The sequence below is a fragment of the Polypterus senegalus genome, chromosome 2, assembly GCF_016835505.1.
Source record: "Polypterus senegalus isolate Bchr_013 chromosome 2, ASM1683550v1, whole genome shotgun sequence".
NCBI lineage: Eukaryota > Metazoa > Chordata > Cladistia > Polypteriformes > Polypteridae > Polypterus > Polypterus senegalus.
The window spans coordinates 305,361,852-305,377,386 of NC_053155.1; the positions used below are offsets into that span (position 1 = coordinate 305,361,852).

At 41.4% G+C, this 15,535-nt stretch overlaps 1 protein-coding gene across 5 annotated transcripts in view; it reads right to left on the reverse strand.

Moving 5' to 3' along the window:
- Positions 1-15,535, reverse strand: part of robo2 (roundabout, axon guidance receptor, homolog 2 (Drosophila)) — a 748,943-nt gene that overhangs the window by 679,413 nt on the left and 53,995 nt on the right. For all 5 annotated transcript variants that reach the window (XM_039745871.1, XM_039745870.1, XM_039745867.1 and 2 more), the window contains exon 2: positions 5,788-6,114. In XM_039745871.1, the coding sequence (XP_039601805.1) occupies positions 5,788-6,114 (327 nt within the window). The remainder of the gene's footprint in view (positions 1-5,787; positions 6,115-15,535) is intronic.

Below are 15,535 nucleotides of genomic sequence, written 5' to 3' on the forward strand. Positions count from 1 at the left end.
TGGGGGTCTCCTTACAGATATTTCAGAGTGTAAACCAAATAGGGATCTGCAGTAAAAAAAAGATCAGAATGACTTGAAGTTGTGCCTACTACATCAACGGACCCCTAACAGGATACAAGGTGGTCAAATTTCCTCCTTTTGCAAAACTTTGAAAACGGGCATTGGAAACATAGGCTTGTGGAATGTCATGTTATTTCAAGGAGTCTGATCATGAATATGATGATATTTTTGATATTTGATGCTTTACCGGTGGTCCTAGCCCTCCAGGGGCAGAGTGATGTCTAAAGATCTAAACTGGCAATTGGGAAGGTTGCCAGTTTGAAACCTGTAAACGCCAGAAGTGACTCTACTCTGTTGGGACCCTGAGCAATTTAGCAGTTGCCTCTCAAATCCCCCCTTCAGTTTGCTGACGTCACTCAAATCAATTTTTGATTACATTTCCAAAGAGTCACACAAAGACCTGCAGGTGAAGCTGAAACCTTGACTACCTTTAAGAAGTATCTGGGTGAGATATTGAAACACCTTAAATATTCGTTAAAAAAGTCAAGCGTGATGGACTGAATCAGGGATGCCAGGTCCCTAAAAAACGTATAGCCCAAGAGCAGATTAAATTAGTGGATTTGCCCCCAAAAATAGCCCAAAGTCTGAAGTAGATAAATTGACACACTAGAAAGTGAGGGGCAGTTTCAGACTGAGAGGGTTAGGTAGATACCATCAAAGGCCGAGGTGGTGGTGGTGGTGGTTGGGGGGTCTCCTTACAGATATTTCAGAGTGCAAACCAAATAGGGATCTGCAGTAAAAAAAAGATCAGAATGACTTAAAAGTTGGGCCTACTACATGTATATCAACTGACCCCTAATGGGTTACGGAGATGCCATTAAAGACCGAGGTGGTGGTTGTTGGGGGCTCTCCTTAGAGATATTTCAGAGTGATACAATGGGTATATAGTATCACACAATGGTAGGGGAGTCCCCTTCATAGATTTTACAGCGGTAAAGAACATATACAAGTGTGAAAAGCAGGAAGAAGGGTACCAGATGGATGAAAATCTTAATAAAAATGTGGTGGTGGGGGGTGGTTTAAAAAAAAGTAGCCCAAAAAACACAACCTGCAAAAGCCCATTTCTTTCCCCGCTGACAAGGATCACAAATAGCCCAAGAAAACCGCGGATCGGGACTGAATAGTCTCCTGTCATTCGTCACAGTTCTAACGTTCTTGTCACAGTTTACAGAATTACTTGTTGCCTCCCACACCAAATGACCAAACATCCCTCGCTATGTTCGACACTCATCTAGAATGTCCACTTTCAGAATTAAATGAAAGAATTAGCTTTTTTTAAACAGGCGTGTATATGTTGAATACATTTTATTGTTTTCTATGTTTATGGTATATGTCTTTGTTTTAATATATTTCCACTGTCCTTGAATGTTATAAGGGGTGCTCATAAATAAAATGCGCTATTATTATTATATATTGGTTACCAAATTACAAATCATATATCTCACTCCAGCTAGAAATAAGGCATTGCGTTTTCTTCCAGTAAAATAGTTTGAAATATTGTTTATCTAGCAACAATTCATTTTTTCATTTACAATTTATTGTAAATATTTAAGGAGACCTTTTTCAGGTGCCCAGATTCATCGTGGGGTCTCTTATTTTATTTTCTTTCCCTTAACACTGAGGAGAAAAAGGCGACTTCAAGGTCAGCGCAGGCTGATGGAGCAGATACAGAGTTACAGAATGGCGATATTTCACCGGGAAAATGCATCATGTGCACCAGCTCACTTATCTAAGAATGACAATCCGTGCCCCGCTCCTCTATTCATTTTATAAATCGGCTTTTTTTTTTCTTTCACAGGGTTGGCCTACAGCTTTCAATTCAGTTTTTTTTTTTTGTTTATTTCTTTAACTTGGAAACAAAACATTAAATCACAGCATATCACAATCAAACAAATGAAAATAACAGCAAGTACAATGGTATGCTTTGTTAACAATCCAAATTACTCAGCCTATGCAATGCACATGTCTCTGTTAGATGCCATTTGGTATGGGGTTCATAAAAGCAGTGTTAATGTCTGTGATGCTCCATCTGTTGGAATGACAAATGCAATGTATTTTATTACTATAAATATTCAACCCAAATCCAACAAGAGAGCTATACGACTAGAGAGCTTCACCTGAAATGGCTGTTTATATAGGATAAAAGAGCAATTAGAAAATGAGTTGAGTAAATGACTGGCATGTTTAATTTGAGATTACATTACCCTGTGTAGGAGGTGAACGGACATCCCGGTCGGATCAGAGGGGGTGCCATTACCAGGACGGGAGCAAATTGGCTAGCAGATCTGAGCAGTAACTTTGTGTCCGACCAACATGAAATAATGGACGGACCAGTAGAAGCTGATTTTCAGGAGCTCGTCCATCCCCCTTACACCAGGGGGCAGCTGTCCTTATATGGCAACCCAGTTGGGACACCCGCAGGGGTGCTGGAGAATTGGAGAACTGTTGGAGTCCCTGGGTCTCGTTAGTGGACGCTGTCAGGGAGGATCTCCCTACTTTCTTTATGGCCTGTAAGTGCTTCCTGGAAGATATGGAGTGGCAGGTCTGACATAAAAGCCTCACATCGGGGAGTCAGCGGGCAACACACAATGAGAGGTAGAGAGGAGGAAGAATTCATTTCTTTTGGGTAATTGTGGCTTATTTTGGAGAAGTGATTATTGGAAAGGTGCTAGGTGTAAATAAACACCTTTAATCTATTCATACAATGTCTGATGTTATACTGTGTCTTGGGTTTGGGCTAATATACAGTATATATATATATATATTCTATTACTATATGATTAATTTATTTTTCAGTAATAATAAATTATAATTATATTAATATCTATATATGTAATTCACTAAGGCAAGACACCCATGGAAAGCACGCCGGAAGGGGCGTGGATTCACTAAGCTGCCGACTAGTGAGACACCTATGGCGCACGCAGGAAGGAGCCACGCCCACCAACTCCAAGACCATTGGAAATAATGACAACTCGCAGAGCCACGCCCACCAACTCGGACGTGACGACACAGAAAAAACGGTATCATTTATATTCGTCTGTCGTAGATGCCACATGCACCTCCGAGCCACGTTGACTGTTCATAGAGGCATGTTTCTCGCGGAGGTGAATCGCCATATGCAGCGTGTAAAGCGGTTTGCGAGGGGTATCCCATGGGATCCTTAAAACAATCCTTTACAACTGAGGTTAAAACACAATGAAGTAAGCAGTCTTTAAAAAACGAGTTTTCGGTTACGACGCATGACCGCGTGCACCATAGCAAACTGTTTTACACGCTAAATACCACAATTCGCATCCGTGACAAACATGAGCCTTCTTAGATGCTCCTGCAGGAACACGGAAAGTCTATGCGAGTCACAGGTGCATCTGGACTGTGCAAAGACGACAATGACTCAAGTGACGATTTGGAGGTGGGCACATGAGCGATGGCGGTCCGCCAGTTTTCAGTCACAGACGATTGTGTGTTGGTTCGTTCCGTGCATTGTTATAATTTTGCTTTTCTTGCTGATTTATTACATTACCGATTTTTCAAATGTTAATTTTCTCCCTGTGCTTAAATATCATTAAAAAAACGGCCTGATTATGCGGCGTATGGTACGCCACAGGTTGGCTAGTTATATTAATTTAATTTATCAAGTGCTTTGGGCATGGGAAAGACACCAAGTGTCAAAATATATTTATTAATATCACTTCCCGTTGGGTTACAGAAGGTGGTTTGGGATTCTGTAAGTTGATTCTTATACTAGCTGTGTTTTCTTCATATTCTTCATAGAGCTCTTCGTTAACATTGGCAGCGCACCATCTATTTGTAATGCATCTACTAATGAAATGCATTGCATTTGTCTTTCCAACAGATGGCGTATCACAAACATTTGTAGTAACACATTTAACACTCCTCAATCACCTGACGATAGGCGAAGCAGATCAATTTGTTCCAACCATGTTACCTCGGCGGTGATGATTTTGTTTCATTTTCACGCCACTGAGCGTTTGATTTGCTTTGAAACTTTAAGTAAATGGGGACGGCTGGGCTGGTGGCCCAAAATTTATGTTCTGCTGAGCCTGTCATTCCCTCGGGTAATTAAGTGTTTGCAATTAATGCACAAACCAGTGTGTTTCTTTGTGCCGTTCCCAGGCCCGGATAACTGGGTACGGTTACGTCAGGAAGGGCATCCGGTGTTAAATTTTGCCAAATCAATATGCAGACAACTACATACCGGATTGGTTGAGCCTCGGGTTAACAACGGCCACCACCAGTACTGTCAGTCAACAGGGTGCTGGCAGAAATTAGGCTACTGTTGGCCAAACAAGAAGAGAGAGATATGGAAAAAGATGATCCGCTGTGGCAACCCCTAATGGGAGCAGCCGAAAGAAGAAGAAGAATTAACCTAATATACTTAAAATGAGATGAATCAGGGTTTTTGGAGAGAAAATCAACACAAACATGCAAAACCCACACAAGTACTAACTGAGAATTAATTTTAAATCCCTGGAGCAGACACGCACACAACACCACAACACAGTGCAACCCACAGTAAGCAGAGGTACAAGGAAATGCATTCGTTTAGCATAATATAACATTCTTAAACACACATAATCGAATTCAGGGTCATGAGGGGTCGGAGCCTGTTCGATAATATGTATGAAATTAGAAACAAAATGCATGTACTGTGCAAAAAGATGAAGTTACAGACTCTTTAAACAGCTAAACTACCTCACAGAAACTTCAAATTGTGAAGAATGGACACTGAGAATCTCCTGTCTATAAAAATCACCTTCCCTGTCCAACCCTATCTATTTACACACCTAACAGAGGGCAATTGATGTCTAATGTAACTCAATTACCCTCAGCCCCAGTTATCGCTCACAGGTTCAGTACGTCCGCATATATAAGTGGATCTCATGTCCCAGATATCAATAACGAGAATCACAACGGTGGAAAATTAGTAGTCCTGCCAATCAACTGGATTGCTCTTTACAAACTCTGCAGATTCGCTGTTCAATCTCCCTAAAAAGAAAGCACTTAAGTGGTTTAGTCCTTATCACACGGTGGGAACGCGAGAGTAATCTGGAAAGAGTGGGAAAATTCACCCAGCCGAGGTATACCGGTAAGAAATAATCCAGAGTCAAGTACTTTCGACCAACAGTGTACGGAAAGTCCAGCAATGCTCTCTCATATGTCATCTCGTGCAATTAACTCTCCCCATACCCTTTATTTTCATTTTACCAGCTTCCCGTTATCTGATTTCAACCCACATGGAACCATCCACAGAACCCACCGGTTAAAAGTGTAAACCAAAGGTCCAGGTTGTTAAAAACTAAAGATTTATCATATCCACAATAAAAATATTGCATGGAAGTATGGCATGAACCCTAAGAAAGGAGCAGCCTGGAACAACCAAAAAATAAACGTTTGCACCATAAACGTGATCATCGGCTATCGTAAACAACCTTAGTTTAACCCCAATTTATTATCCCGGGCTTTCCATAATTGCACACGTGTGAATAGCAGCTCTAAATGGATGGTAAAACAAGCAAAACAACATTACTGAGGCAGTGTACTCCCAAGAATCCATCCCGGAAACGTCTCACAATAACACAACTCTGACCGAGCACCTATCATTTATTTTATCGAACATAACATTTTGCAAATATCGAAGTGAACTTTCTAAATAAACTAAACCATTTAAAAGAAGGTGAAAATATCTTAAGAACGGGTACTCACATGCCACTTCCAAGGATGCATTACGACTCACAGCTTCTCCGAGATAATTCCTGGCCACACAGATGTAACTCCCTTCATCAGGCTTACTTCGCCGACCGTGCACAATACGTAGAAAGAAGAGTGAGCCAGTGGGCAGAAGCATGCGGTGGGAACGTGGATCATCCTTGTCTGTTTCCACTCTCTCACCATCTTTGTACCATTCAATGGTCGGAGTGGGCCTGCCTTCAGCCTTACAATTGAGCGTAGCAGGTTCTCCTTTGGAAACGATGAGATCGGAAGGGTGTTCCACTATTCGTGGAGGGGAATCTTCCTGACGGAGACGAGATCCTGTAAAAAGAGCAAATTAAGAATCATACTCAGTTTGGAATATCTGTTTTTGTTTCAAATTCAGTGAGAAGTCAAGCAAAATGACACCTTTTATTGGCTAACTAAAAAGATGACAATATGCAAGCTTTTGAGGCAACTCAGGCCCCTTCTTCAGGCAAGAAGTAATTTCAAATTCTAATAACAAATTCAACATTAATAACAAATAAATAAATAATCATAAAAAATAAATAAAAATAGTTAATAACAAAGTCAACAATTACATTGCATTTTAATACTTCAGTTTCGTTATCATAAAGTTTCACATGACCATGACGGCGGTCGCCAGTGGTTCCTCTGCTCCATACTCCTATTACACAATGGCGGCTGTTGGACGCTGATGCTCTCTTAGCTGCAAGATGACTCCCTGTCTATTAAACAATAAACCAATCTTCCTTGGAAACCCTGTCTCCTGTGCAACTCTACAATCCAAGCTTGTTAATATATATATATATATATATATATATATATATATATATATATATATATATATATATATATATATACTGTATATATATATAGTATATACATATATGTTGAGAGTCAGACTACGGACGATATGAATGTAATTACTCCGATCTCCAGGCTGTCAAATAAACGAACCACACGCATTGGCACAGCGTAAAGGGACTTTGTCTCTGACGTCCAAAGTTCGATTCCCGTGAGGGGTGCAGTGGAGTGTGTACACCCGATGAGCCCAAATAAGGGTGAAACACGTGTCACGTACTCTTTGCATTATTTAACAGTAAACTATGTAAAATTTGCTTGTGCCTCCTCCAGACCGCCAGGAGGCTCCCCAATGCCTGCATATCCCTGGAGCCCAGCACTTCCGCCATACCAGGAAGTGCTGGGGGGAAGACGACTGGGGACACCCGGACGGCTTCTGGGTGCACAGCCGGCACTTCCGCCACACTGGGGTGTGGCCATGACTGATTGCCGGGAAGCATCTGGAGCCCATCCGGGTTCTCATATAAGGGGCCGTCTCCCTCCAGTCAGCAGTGGATGTCGGGTGGAAGAGGACAGAGCTGGAGAGAGGACGGGAGGCGGCCAAAAGAAAGGCATAGAGACTGTGAGGCCTGGACAGTTGGGGGAACGGTGCTGGAGGCACTGGGGGTGCACGTGAACACAAATATTATTGTATAATAAATGGTGTGTGGTGAAAGTATGTTGTCCGTCTGCCTGTGTCCGGGTCCCAGTTCACAATATATATATATATATATATACACTGTATACAGTATATATATCCATCCATCCATTTTCCAACCTGCTATATCCTAACTACAGGGTCACGGAGGTCTGCTGGAGCTATTCCCAGCCAACACAAGGCACAAGGCAGGAACAAATCCTGGGCAGGGTGTCAACCCACCACAGGGCACACACACACAAACACACACCAAGCACACACTGGGGATAATTTAGGATCGCCAATGCACCTAACCTGCATGTCTTTGGACTGTGGGAGGAAACCCACGCAGACACAGGGAGAACATACAAACTCCACGCAGGGAGGACCCGGCGCTAAGCCTGTTCGGGCCCGGCCGGTACTTGGATAGAAGACCATCTAGGAAACGCTTGGATTGCTGATGGAAGAGGTGTTGGTGAGGCCAGCAGGGAGCGCTTACCCTGTGGTCTGTGTGTGGATCCCAATGCCCCAGTGCAGTGATATGGCCTCTGTGCTATGAAAATGGCTCTGTCCAATATATTGCATATTGTATATATATACATTTCACTCCTGGAGTATTTCATTTCTAATAAGAATGTATCTTGAATATATTTAAGTACAACAACATACTATTAAATGCCCTTTTGGTAAAATACTTTACTTTTATACTCTGATAAAAAAGTATGAATTTGTCTAAGTGGAGCGGCACGGTGGTGCAGTGGGGAGCGCTGCTGCCTCGCAGTTAGGAGACGCAGGTTCACTTCCCGAGTCCTCCCTGTGTGGAGTTTGCATGTTCTCCCCATGTCTGCGTGGGTTTCCTCCCACAGTCCAAAGACATGCAGATTATGTGCATTGCCGATTCTAAATTGTCCTGTGTGTGGTGGACTGGCAACCTACCCAGGGTTTGTTTCCTGCCTTGCGCCCTGTGTTGGCTGGGATTGGCTCCAGCAGAACCCCATGACCCTCTAGTTAGGATATAGCAGGTTGGATGATGGATGGATTTGTCTAAGTACAGTTTTTCTGCAAGAAACTAACATGCTATTAAATGCCTCTTACTAAGATCAATAGAATTTCTTCTGAAAGATAAAGAAAAAAAATCTATCTAGAAAATAATATTAGAAATTCCTTTTGAGGAAACAAATAGCCCTGTAGACACTGAAGTATGGTTTGTGTGGTAATTTAGTCCATTTTTCAATCGAAGAAAATAAATATACTCGTAATAAAGAGAACATCTGTTTGCAGGAAAAAAGGAAATGATCGTAGAGTGTACACACACATTGACAAAAGTGTAGTTCTTCATTTCTGAAGGATGCTGTAAAAATTAAAAATACTGTACATGCAAGGCACATTCCCATCAGATCTGCTGTTTACTATTTGCTATTTACATTATAAAAAAATGTAGAATCACTCGCAGCCTACCACTCTGCACTCTTTGAGAAATAAGAATAGGAATTTTGAAATAAGTTGAGGAAATGGTGTGCAAAAGTTACATCCCTGTGTTTTGCAGACATGCAACTCCACATTTGCAAAAGGTAATAAAAAGTCCATTTAGAAAAAAAAAAAAACGTCAACTGGCCACCCAAACAACTGTTAATGACCTAAAATACAATGACAAAACAGTCAGGCCTCGCTTGTGCAGTACCTCGAACCAAAATCTTCTTCCCACAACTCTACTAGCACAGAAATCTTACTTGCTGACATCATCCTGTGATATGGACATGTAGATCAACACATGGACCTTCTCACAAGGAAACGCATACATTTCATTTAAAACTGTATGTACTGCATAGCCTCTCATAACAAAATGGAATAAATGGCTAAACATAGACATGTTAAAGATGTTACTCACACTACAAAGAAGGATCAATAAGACATAATATGCCGGATTGTCTGGAGGACACCACGTAGTGCTTCAGTACAAAAATAAGCAGTAGATCGGTGCACACAGATCTAATGACCGCATTTGTTTCAGGCCATTAGTAAAGACACAGTAAGTGTCAGGACACTTGTGTAGAAAAGAATACAGGGGGCTGCAAACACACACACACACAGAAAGTCACATATATCCATCCTTGATTTATCACCTGGTCGGTCTAATGGGAAGGTTCATGGGTTCTGCCAGTCAGTTACAGGACACTGCTACCATCACATTGTCCTTTTATACAGACCGAGTGTGTCAGTTTACTACCTTCAACTGCGGGGACTTCTACATTTTTAGGAACATAAGAAATCTGACAAACAATAATAATCCTTTGCATTTATATAGCGCTTTTCTCACTACTCAAAGCATTCAGCGATTGCAGGTTAAGGGGCTTGCTCAAGGGCCCAACAGAGGAGAGTCCCTATTGGCATTTGCAGGATTCGAACCTGCAACCTTCCGATTGCCAGTTCAGATCCCGAGCCTTAGAGCCACCACTCCACCTGACAAACGAGAGGAGACCATTCAGTCCATCGAGTCCGTTTGTTTAGCTAATGGCTAAGCTGTCTCAATGTCTCATCCAGATTCTTCTCAAGTCTCAGTCTCTCAAGGTTTCTGCTTCAACTCCATGTTTCAGTAGTTTGTTTCGGAGTCCCACGACTCTTTGTGTAAAAAAAGGTGCTTCCTGGATTCAGCCTTAAATGCATTTCATCTTAATTCCCACTGATTGTCCACCACTATGTGATTCACCATTAAGCTGAGAGTCATTCTGCTGGATTAACTTTATCAACGCTTTTCATGAGGGATGTAGCATGAGTGTTTGTGAGATTTATGCCTTTTCTGGGGAGTTTTTTGGACATCTTTATGTCTAAAGTGGAGTTTACTAATTGATATTTTTCTCTATCATACTTCTTGAGTACCTTAAATTGTTTTAGTAAGTTGTACTTATTTTAGGTGCTACCATATTGTAACAATCTCTTCCAAAATGACATTGCGTTAAGTCATCAGTGTGACCATATAAAGGTCGTCACCTACGTTTCTAGTTATCCAAGTTAGGATGAATCTAACATTTCTCGATAGAATTATCTTCACGCTTCTCTTACTTCTTTTCTGGCTTTTGGTTTTCGATTTTTGTTTAGTGTTTCTGGCTTGTCAAAAGATTGGTTTAATCGCTCTACATGCACATGCATTTTTTTAACCTAGTTTCCTCTCCTGATCCTACAATTCAAAAATTTTCACCATCTTTTGTTGAGGCAGAACAAGAAGTTGAAAGGTAAAAGTCCATGTAGCTACTGAGAGAAGGTCTGAACTCCACACAGAAAGTAACTGGCCAGGGAACAGAACTCAGGCTCTCCGAGGTGGCACAGCAGTTCTCAAACTTTCGTATTTCGTGCCCCACCTTTTCTACCTGTAATAATTCTGCGCCCCCTGCATAATATAAAATAGATGAGAATAACCCATGATACAACTAACCAAGGTATGATACTCGTGCGGTGTCCTATCATTTTTACTTCCATAAGATTTGCATGTGTTTGACTAACTTCGATGAAATATTTGCAATTTATTTTTTTTAACGTGCTTTAATAGCTGTTGTGGTACCACCCCCATCCGGGACGTCCGAGAAGACCGGAGGAGGGCTTCTGCCTCCTCCAGACCTCGAGGGGGCGACCGCCCTGGTGGTCGCGGGTAAAGGGCTGGGAAGCTCGACGCTGTAGGGACCTGCGGTTACCGCCAGGGGCACCCCAATACCTGGAAGAACCTGGACCTCAGCACTTCCGCCACACCAGGAAGTGCTGGGGGGAAGAGGAACAGGGACACCCGGAGTGCTTCCGGGGAGACAGCCAGCACTTCCGCCACACTGGGGCGTGTCGGTGGGAGATTGCCCACACACCTGGAGCACATCCGGGTACTTATTTAAAGGGGCCACCTCCCTTCAGAGAGAGACAAGAGTCGGGTGGAAGAGTTGGACAAGGTCTCGGGAGGAGGCAGGAGGCGACCTGAAGAAGAGAAGAGAGAGAGAAGGCATTGTGTTGGCCTGGACTGAGGGGTATTGGGGACTTGTGAGCACGGACTTGTGTACAGAAGAATCTCTATATATAATCTTCATTTGAATCTTGATCTTTGTTTGTCCGCGAATGAATTAGAAGAAGAAGCACTAGATGGCAGTAGAGAGACAGCTAAAACATAGGCATTGCATTAAGAATCTCCTCCAGGCTTATACTACTGAAGACTGTAGTACTCCAGTCACACCTCAAAACACAGACATTCAAACTAAACAAATTGTTGTGCTTTAAATTAACTAAAGAGATCTTCATTTAGATCTTGATCTTTGTTTGTCTGCGAATTCCACACATGCGTAGACCACCTTCAAGTTTAGTACGTTGTTGTTACTCACGGATGTCAGCAATGTGCCGGAATAATGAAAGGGGTGGTGGACAGTGTTACGCTGGTTAGCTCCTGAGGCCTGGTTAGAGAATGAGATTGCCGAAGATAAAAGGTACGCCTACGTAACAAATGAATGAAAGAAAGACAGTGGGTAAAATGAATGACAACATAACAGCACGTTCCAGAAATTATTATTGTTATGTTGTAGCCGGCGAGTGCTGTGCGTCTCACAGTTGTACCGTGGCTTGCTCACATGTCAGTGAAGTGATCTCTATTTATGCTTTAAAGAGCAAGGATACCTATGTGTCCCCCTTTTATAACCATTGTTCTGTGTATATTGCCTTACTCTTTGGATTGCTACAAAGCAACCCGTGAGATTGGAGAAAGGTTGAGAAGACATCGTGAGAGGAAATGATAGTGTCATGAAAACGAGACGGACTGTGAACGGACAGAAGCAAAAATGCTCCTACACCACCACATAATTGCTATTCGGACAGTGATTCCGAGTAGGCCGTTCCTATCGAATCAATGTCCAAGGGTTTTCTTTTGTAATTTTGTTTCCCTTATAAAAAATCATAATGCTGTGCGATGAAGGGCTCAGTTCACGACTGGCAGCCGCGTTTAAACAGGGAGCCCTTCACAGACAACTTTAACACGTGCAACATAGTTGGGCGCACATGGCTAGTGAAAAATAAACGTGTGTTGAGTGACATAAGAGTGTCTGCCTGTTTGTGTCCGGGGGGCAATGTTCACACTGTTAAAATGCTTTGTTTGGTTTTTGGTAGTAATTCTAATTCCCAAAACAAAGAATTTATTTATTCTTATTTAATTATTTTTTTATGTAAAGAAACAATTAAATATGTTTTAACTTTGAAAAATTTCGTAAACGAGGACACCGATGAAGTCAATCTGTGCGAGACAAATGTATTTTCATCTGACAAATATTATACCGCTGTTAGTTGTATCATGAAAATAACTCAATACGCAGTAAATTATTTAACTCAATTTGGCAATATTTGCTACGCTGCCAATATGGTGCAGTCGCGCCGCATTTTCACCTGATCTACTGTTACCCGAATGTTCGCGACAGATACCGATAAAGTCTCAAACTTTCTGGATTGAAAATACGTGACTATAAAAGCAGCAGCAGCGGCACCACTCATCATGGAAACATCCTTCAAATAGAAAAGGAGCTCAGAGTGTCTATCAAGAATATCAAACCAAACCTGGACAGGCTGTGTATTTTAGAGCGGGCACATATTAGTCATTAGATCAATGCCTTAGAAATGTTTTGTTTTCATTTTAGTTATAATGCATTCATTGTGATTATATGCTTGCAAATTTAAATTTGAAATAAAAATCTAAAAAATGTATTTGTTGTTAACTTGTTCATTTATTTCGACGCCCCCCCTTGTACAGCTTCAGTACCCCCCCAGGGGGGTGTGCCCCACAGTTTGAGAACCGCTGAACTAACACATCATCACAGGGCTAGGCTCAGATTTAATACTGTTTAAATTAGTCTTGGTGTGCCATCTCATGGGATGAAGAATTAGGTATTTAATTGGAAGAAAGAAAGAAAGAAAGAAAGAAAGAAAGAAAGAAAGAAAGAAAGGCCGTCATAAATAGAACAACTGGTTGTCAAGGTATTTTGCAAATAGTTCTTAATAAAAGCATTTAATTAATCTTTTTTTGGATAGTAATGGACAGGCAGTCAGGACTGGTTCTGGCAGCTGTGAAATAGATATCTCATTTTCATTCAGATAGTGAAGCCCTAGTTTTGGCTTTGAACGGAGCCGATATGTTAGACAAAATCAGATTCTGCTAAAAGGATGAGTATATTTTAACGTATTAAAGGACTTTGGCATTTGATTTACTGGCATATGACAGAGACATTGCATTGTATTGTCATTCCGCCACATGGCACATCACAAACGTTAACCCTCCATGCCGAATAGGATGCAATAGAGACTCATGCATTGCATCTGTCATTCCAACAGATGGTGCACCATAAACATTCGTAGTACTGCATTTTACCACAACTCTTTAGGAATGACAGATGTAATGCATTTTATTACTATATGCACTACCAAAAATATTCCAAGAAAAATGGTGCCCTGTTAACATTAATGCTGAGACTTATGTTGATTACTTGAATTTTAACATGTCTTAGATGGGTAGCACAGCTAGCTTAACAAATAACAAATTAATAGCAAAACCGTAACCAATATTCATATCGTAAATTCACCCATTTACACGTCTTCAGATCCTTTTTACAAGTAGTTTAATTTTCATTGAGATATCTCAGACAGATTGTGCTGTATAAGGCTGTGAAATTTCAAAATCTCTCATTGAAAAGTATTGGCAAATACTTTTAAAACAGAGAAACATTCTCTGTGACTTTCCTGTTTATTGTTTCAATTTTACTATGAGAGCAGTTACTTCCATTTATATATTTAGGATATTTTTTCCTCTTTTACTCGTCTGACAGCTGTTCAGATCCCCAGTACGAGTGAATCAAAACTCGGGGGGAGGCGCGTGTGTGCCACTCACTCGTACAGAAACACACAAATAAATGGACCTAACTGGAAATGAAGGGAAGCAGACAGAAATTATGTAAGCGTTGCTCAGTAAGTATAGAATGAACAAACATGTCCTCAGTATTTACGTTACAGTAGAAGCATTATCTGCGCATTATCATTGTAAAGAATGGATGTTATCAACCCTGGCAGCTAAAAGGTGTTGGAAGTAATTAATCACACGTGAAGGTGACAGCGTGAGCCACGCTAGAACAGTTCTTAGCAGTATGATGTAGGACATTTATTTTCATATTAGAACATTAGAACAATCTGGACAAGAATAGGCCATTCAGGCCAACAAAGCTCACCAGTCCTATCCACTTAATTCATCTAAAATAACATGAAGTCGAGTTTTGAAAGTCCCCAAAGTCCTCCCGCCTACTATACTACTTGGTCTCTCATTCCAAGTGTCTATCGTTCTTTGTGTAAAGAAAAACTTCCTAATGTTTGTGTGAAATTTACCCTTAACAAGTTTCCAACTGTGTCCCCATGTTCTTGATGAACTCATTTTAATGTCACAGTCTCGATCCATTGGACTAATTCCCTTCATAATTTTAAACACTTCACTCAGGTCTCCTCTTAATCTTCTTTTGATTAAACTGTAAAGGCTCAGCTCTTTTAATCTTTCCTCATAGTTCAACCCCTGTAGACCTGGAATCAGCCTAGTCGCTATTCTCTGGACCTTTTCTAGCACTGCTATGTCATTTTTGTAGCCTGGAGACCCAAACTGCACACAGGACTCCAGATGAGGCCTCACCAGTGAGTTATAAAGGTTGAGCAGAACCTCCAGTGACTTGTACTCCACACATCAAGGCGCTATATAACCTGACAGTCTGTTAGCCTTCTTAATGGCTTCTGAACACTGTCTGGAAGTTGATAGCTTAGAGTCCACTACGACTTCTAAATCCTTCTCATAAGGTGTACTCTCGATTTTCCGACTGCCCATTGTGTATTCAAACCTAACATTGTTACTTCCTATTTGTAATTCTTTACATTTACTGACATTAAATTTCATCCATCCATTATCCAAAAAGCTATATCCTAACACAGGATCACGGGGGTCTGCTGGAGCCAATCCCAACCAATGAATGGCGCAAGGCAGGAACAAACAAAGGGGAAGGGCGCCAGCCCACCGTATGGCAATTAAATTTCATATTTCATATATATATATTATATCTGGCAGCACGGTGGCGCTGCCTCGCAGTTAGGAGACCCGGGTTCACTTCCCGGGTCCTCCCTGTGTGGAGTTTGCATGTTCTCCCCGTGTCTGCGTGGGTTTCCTCCCACGGTCCAAACACTTGCAGGTTAGGTGCATTGGTGATTCTAAATTGTCCCTAGTGTTTG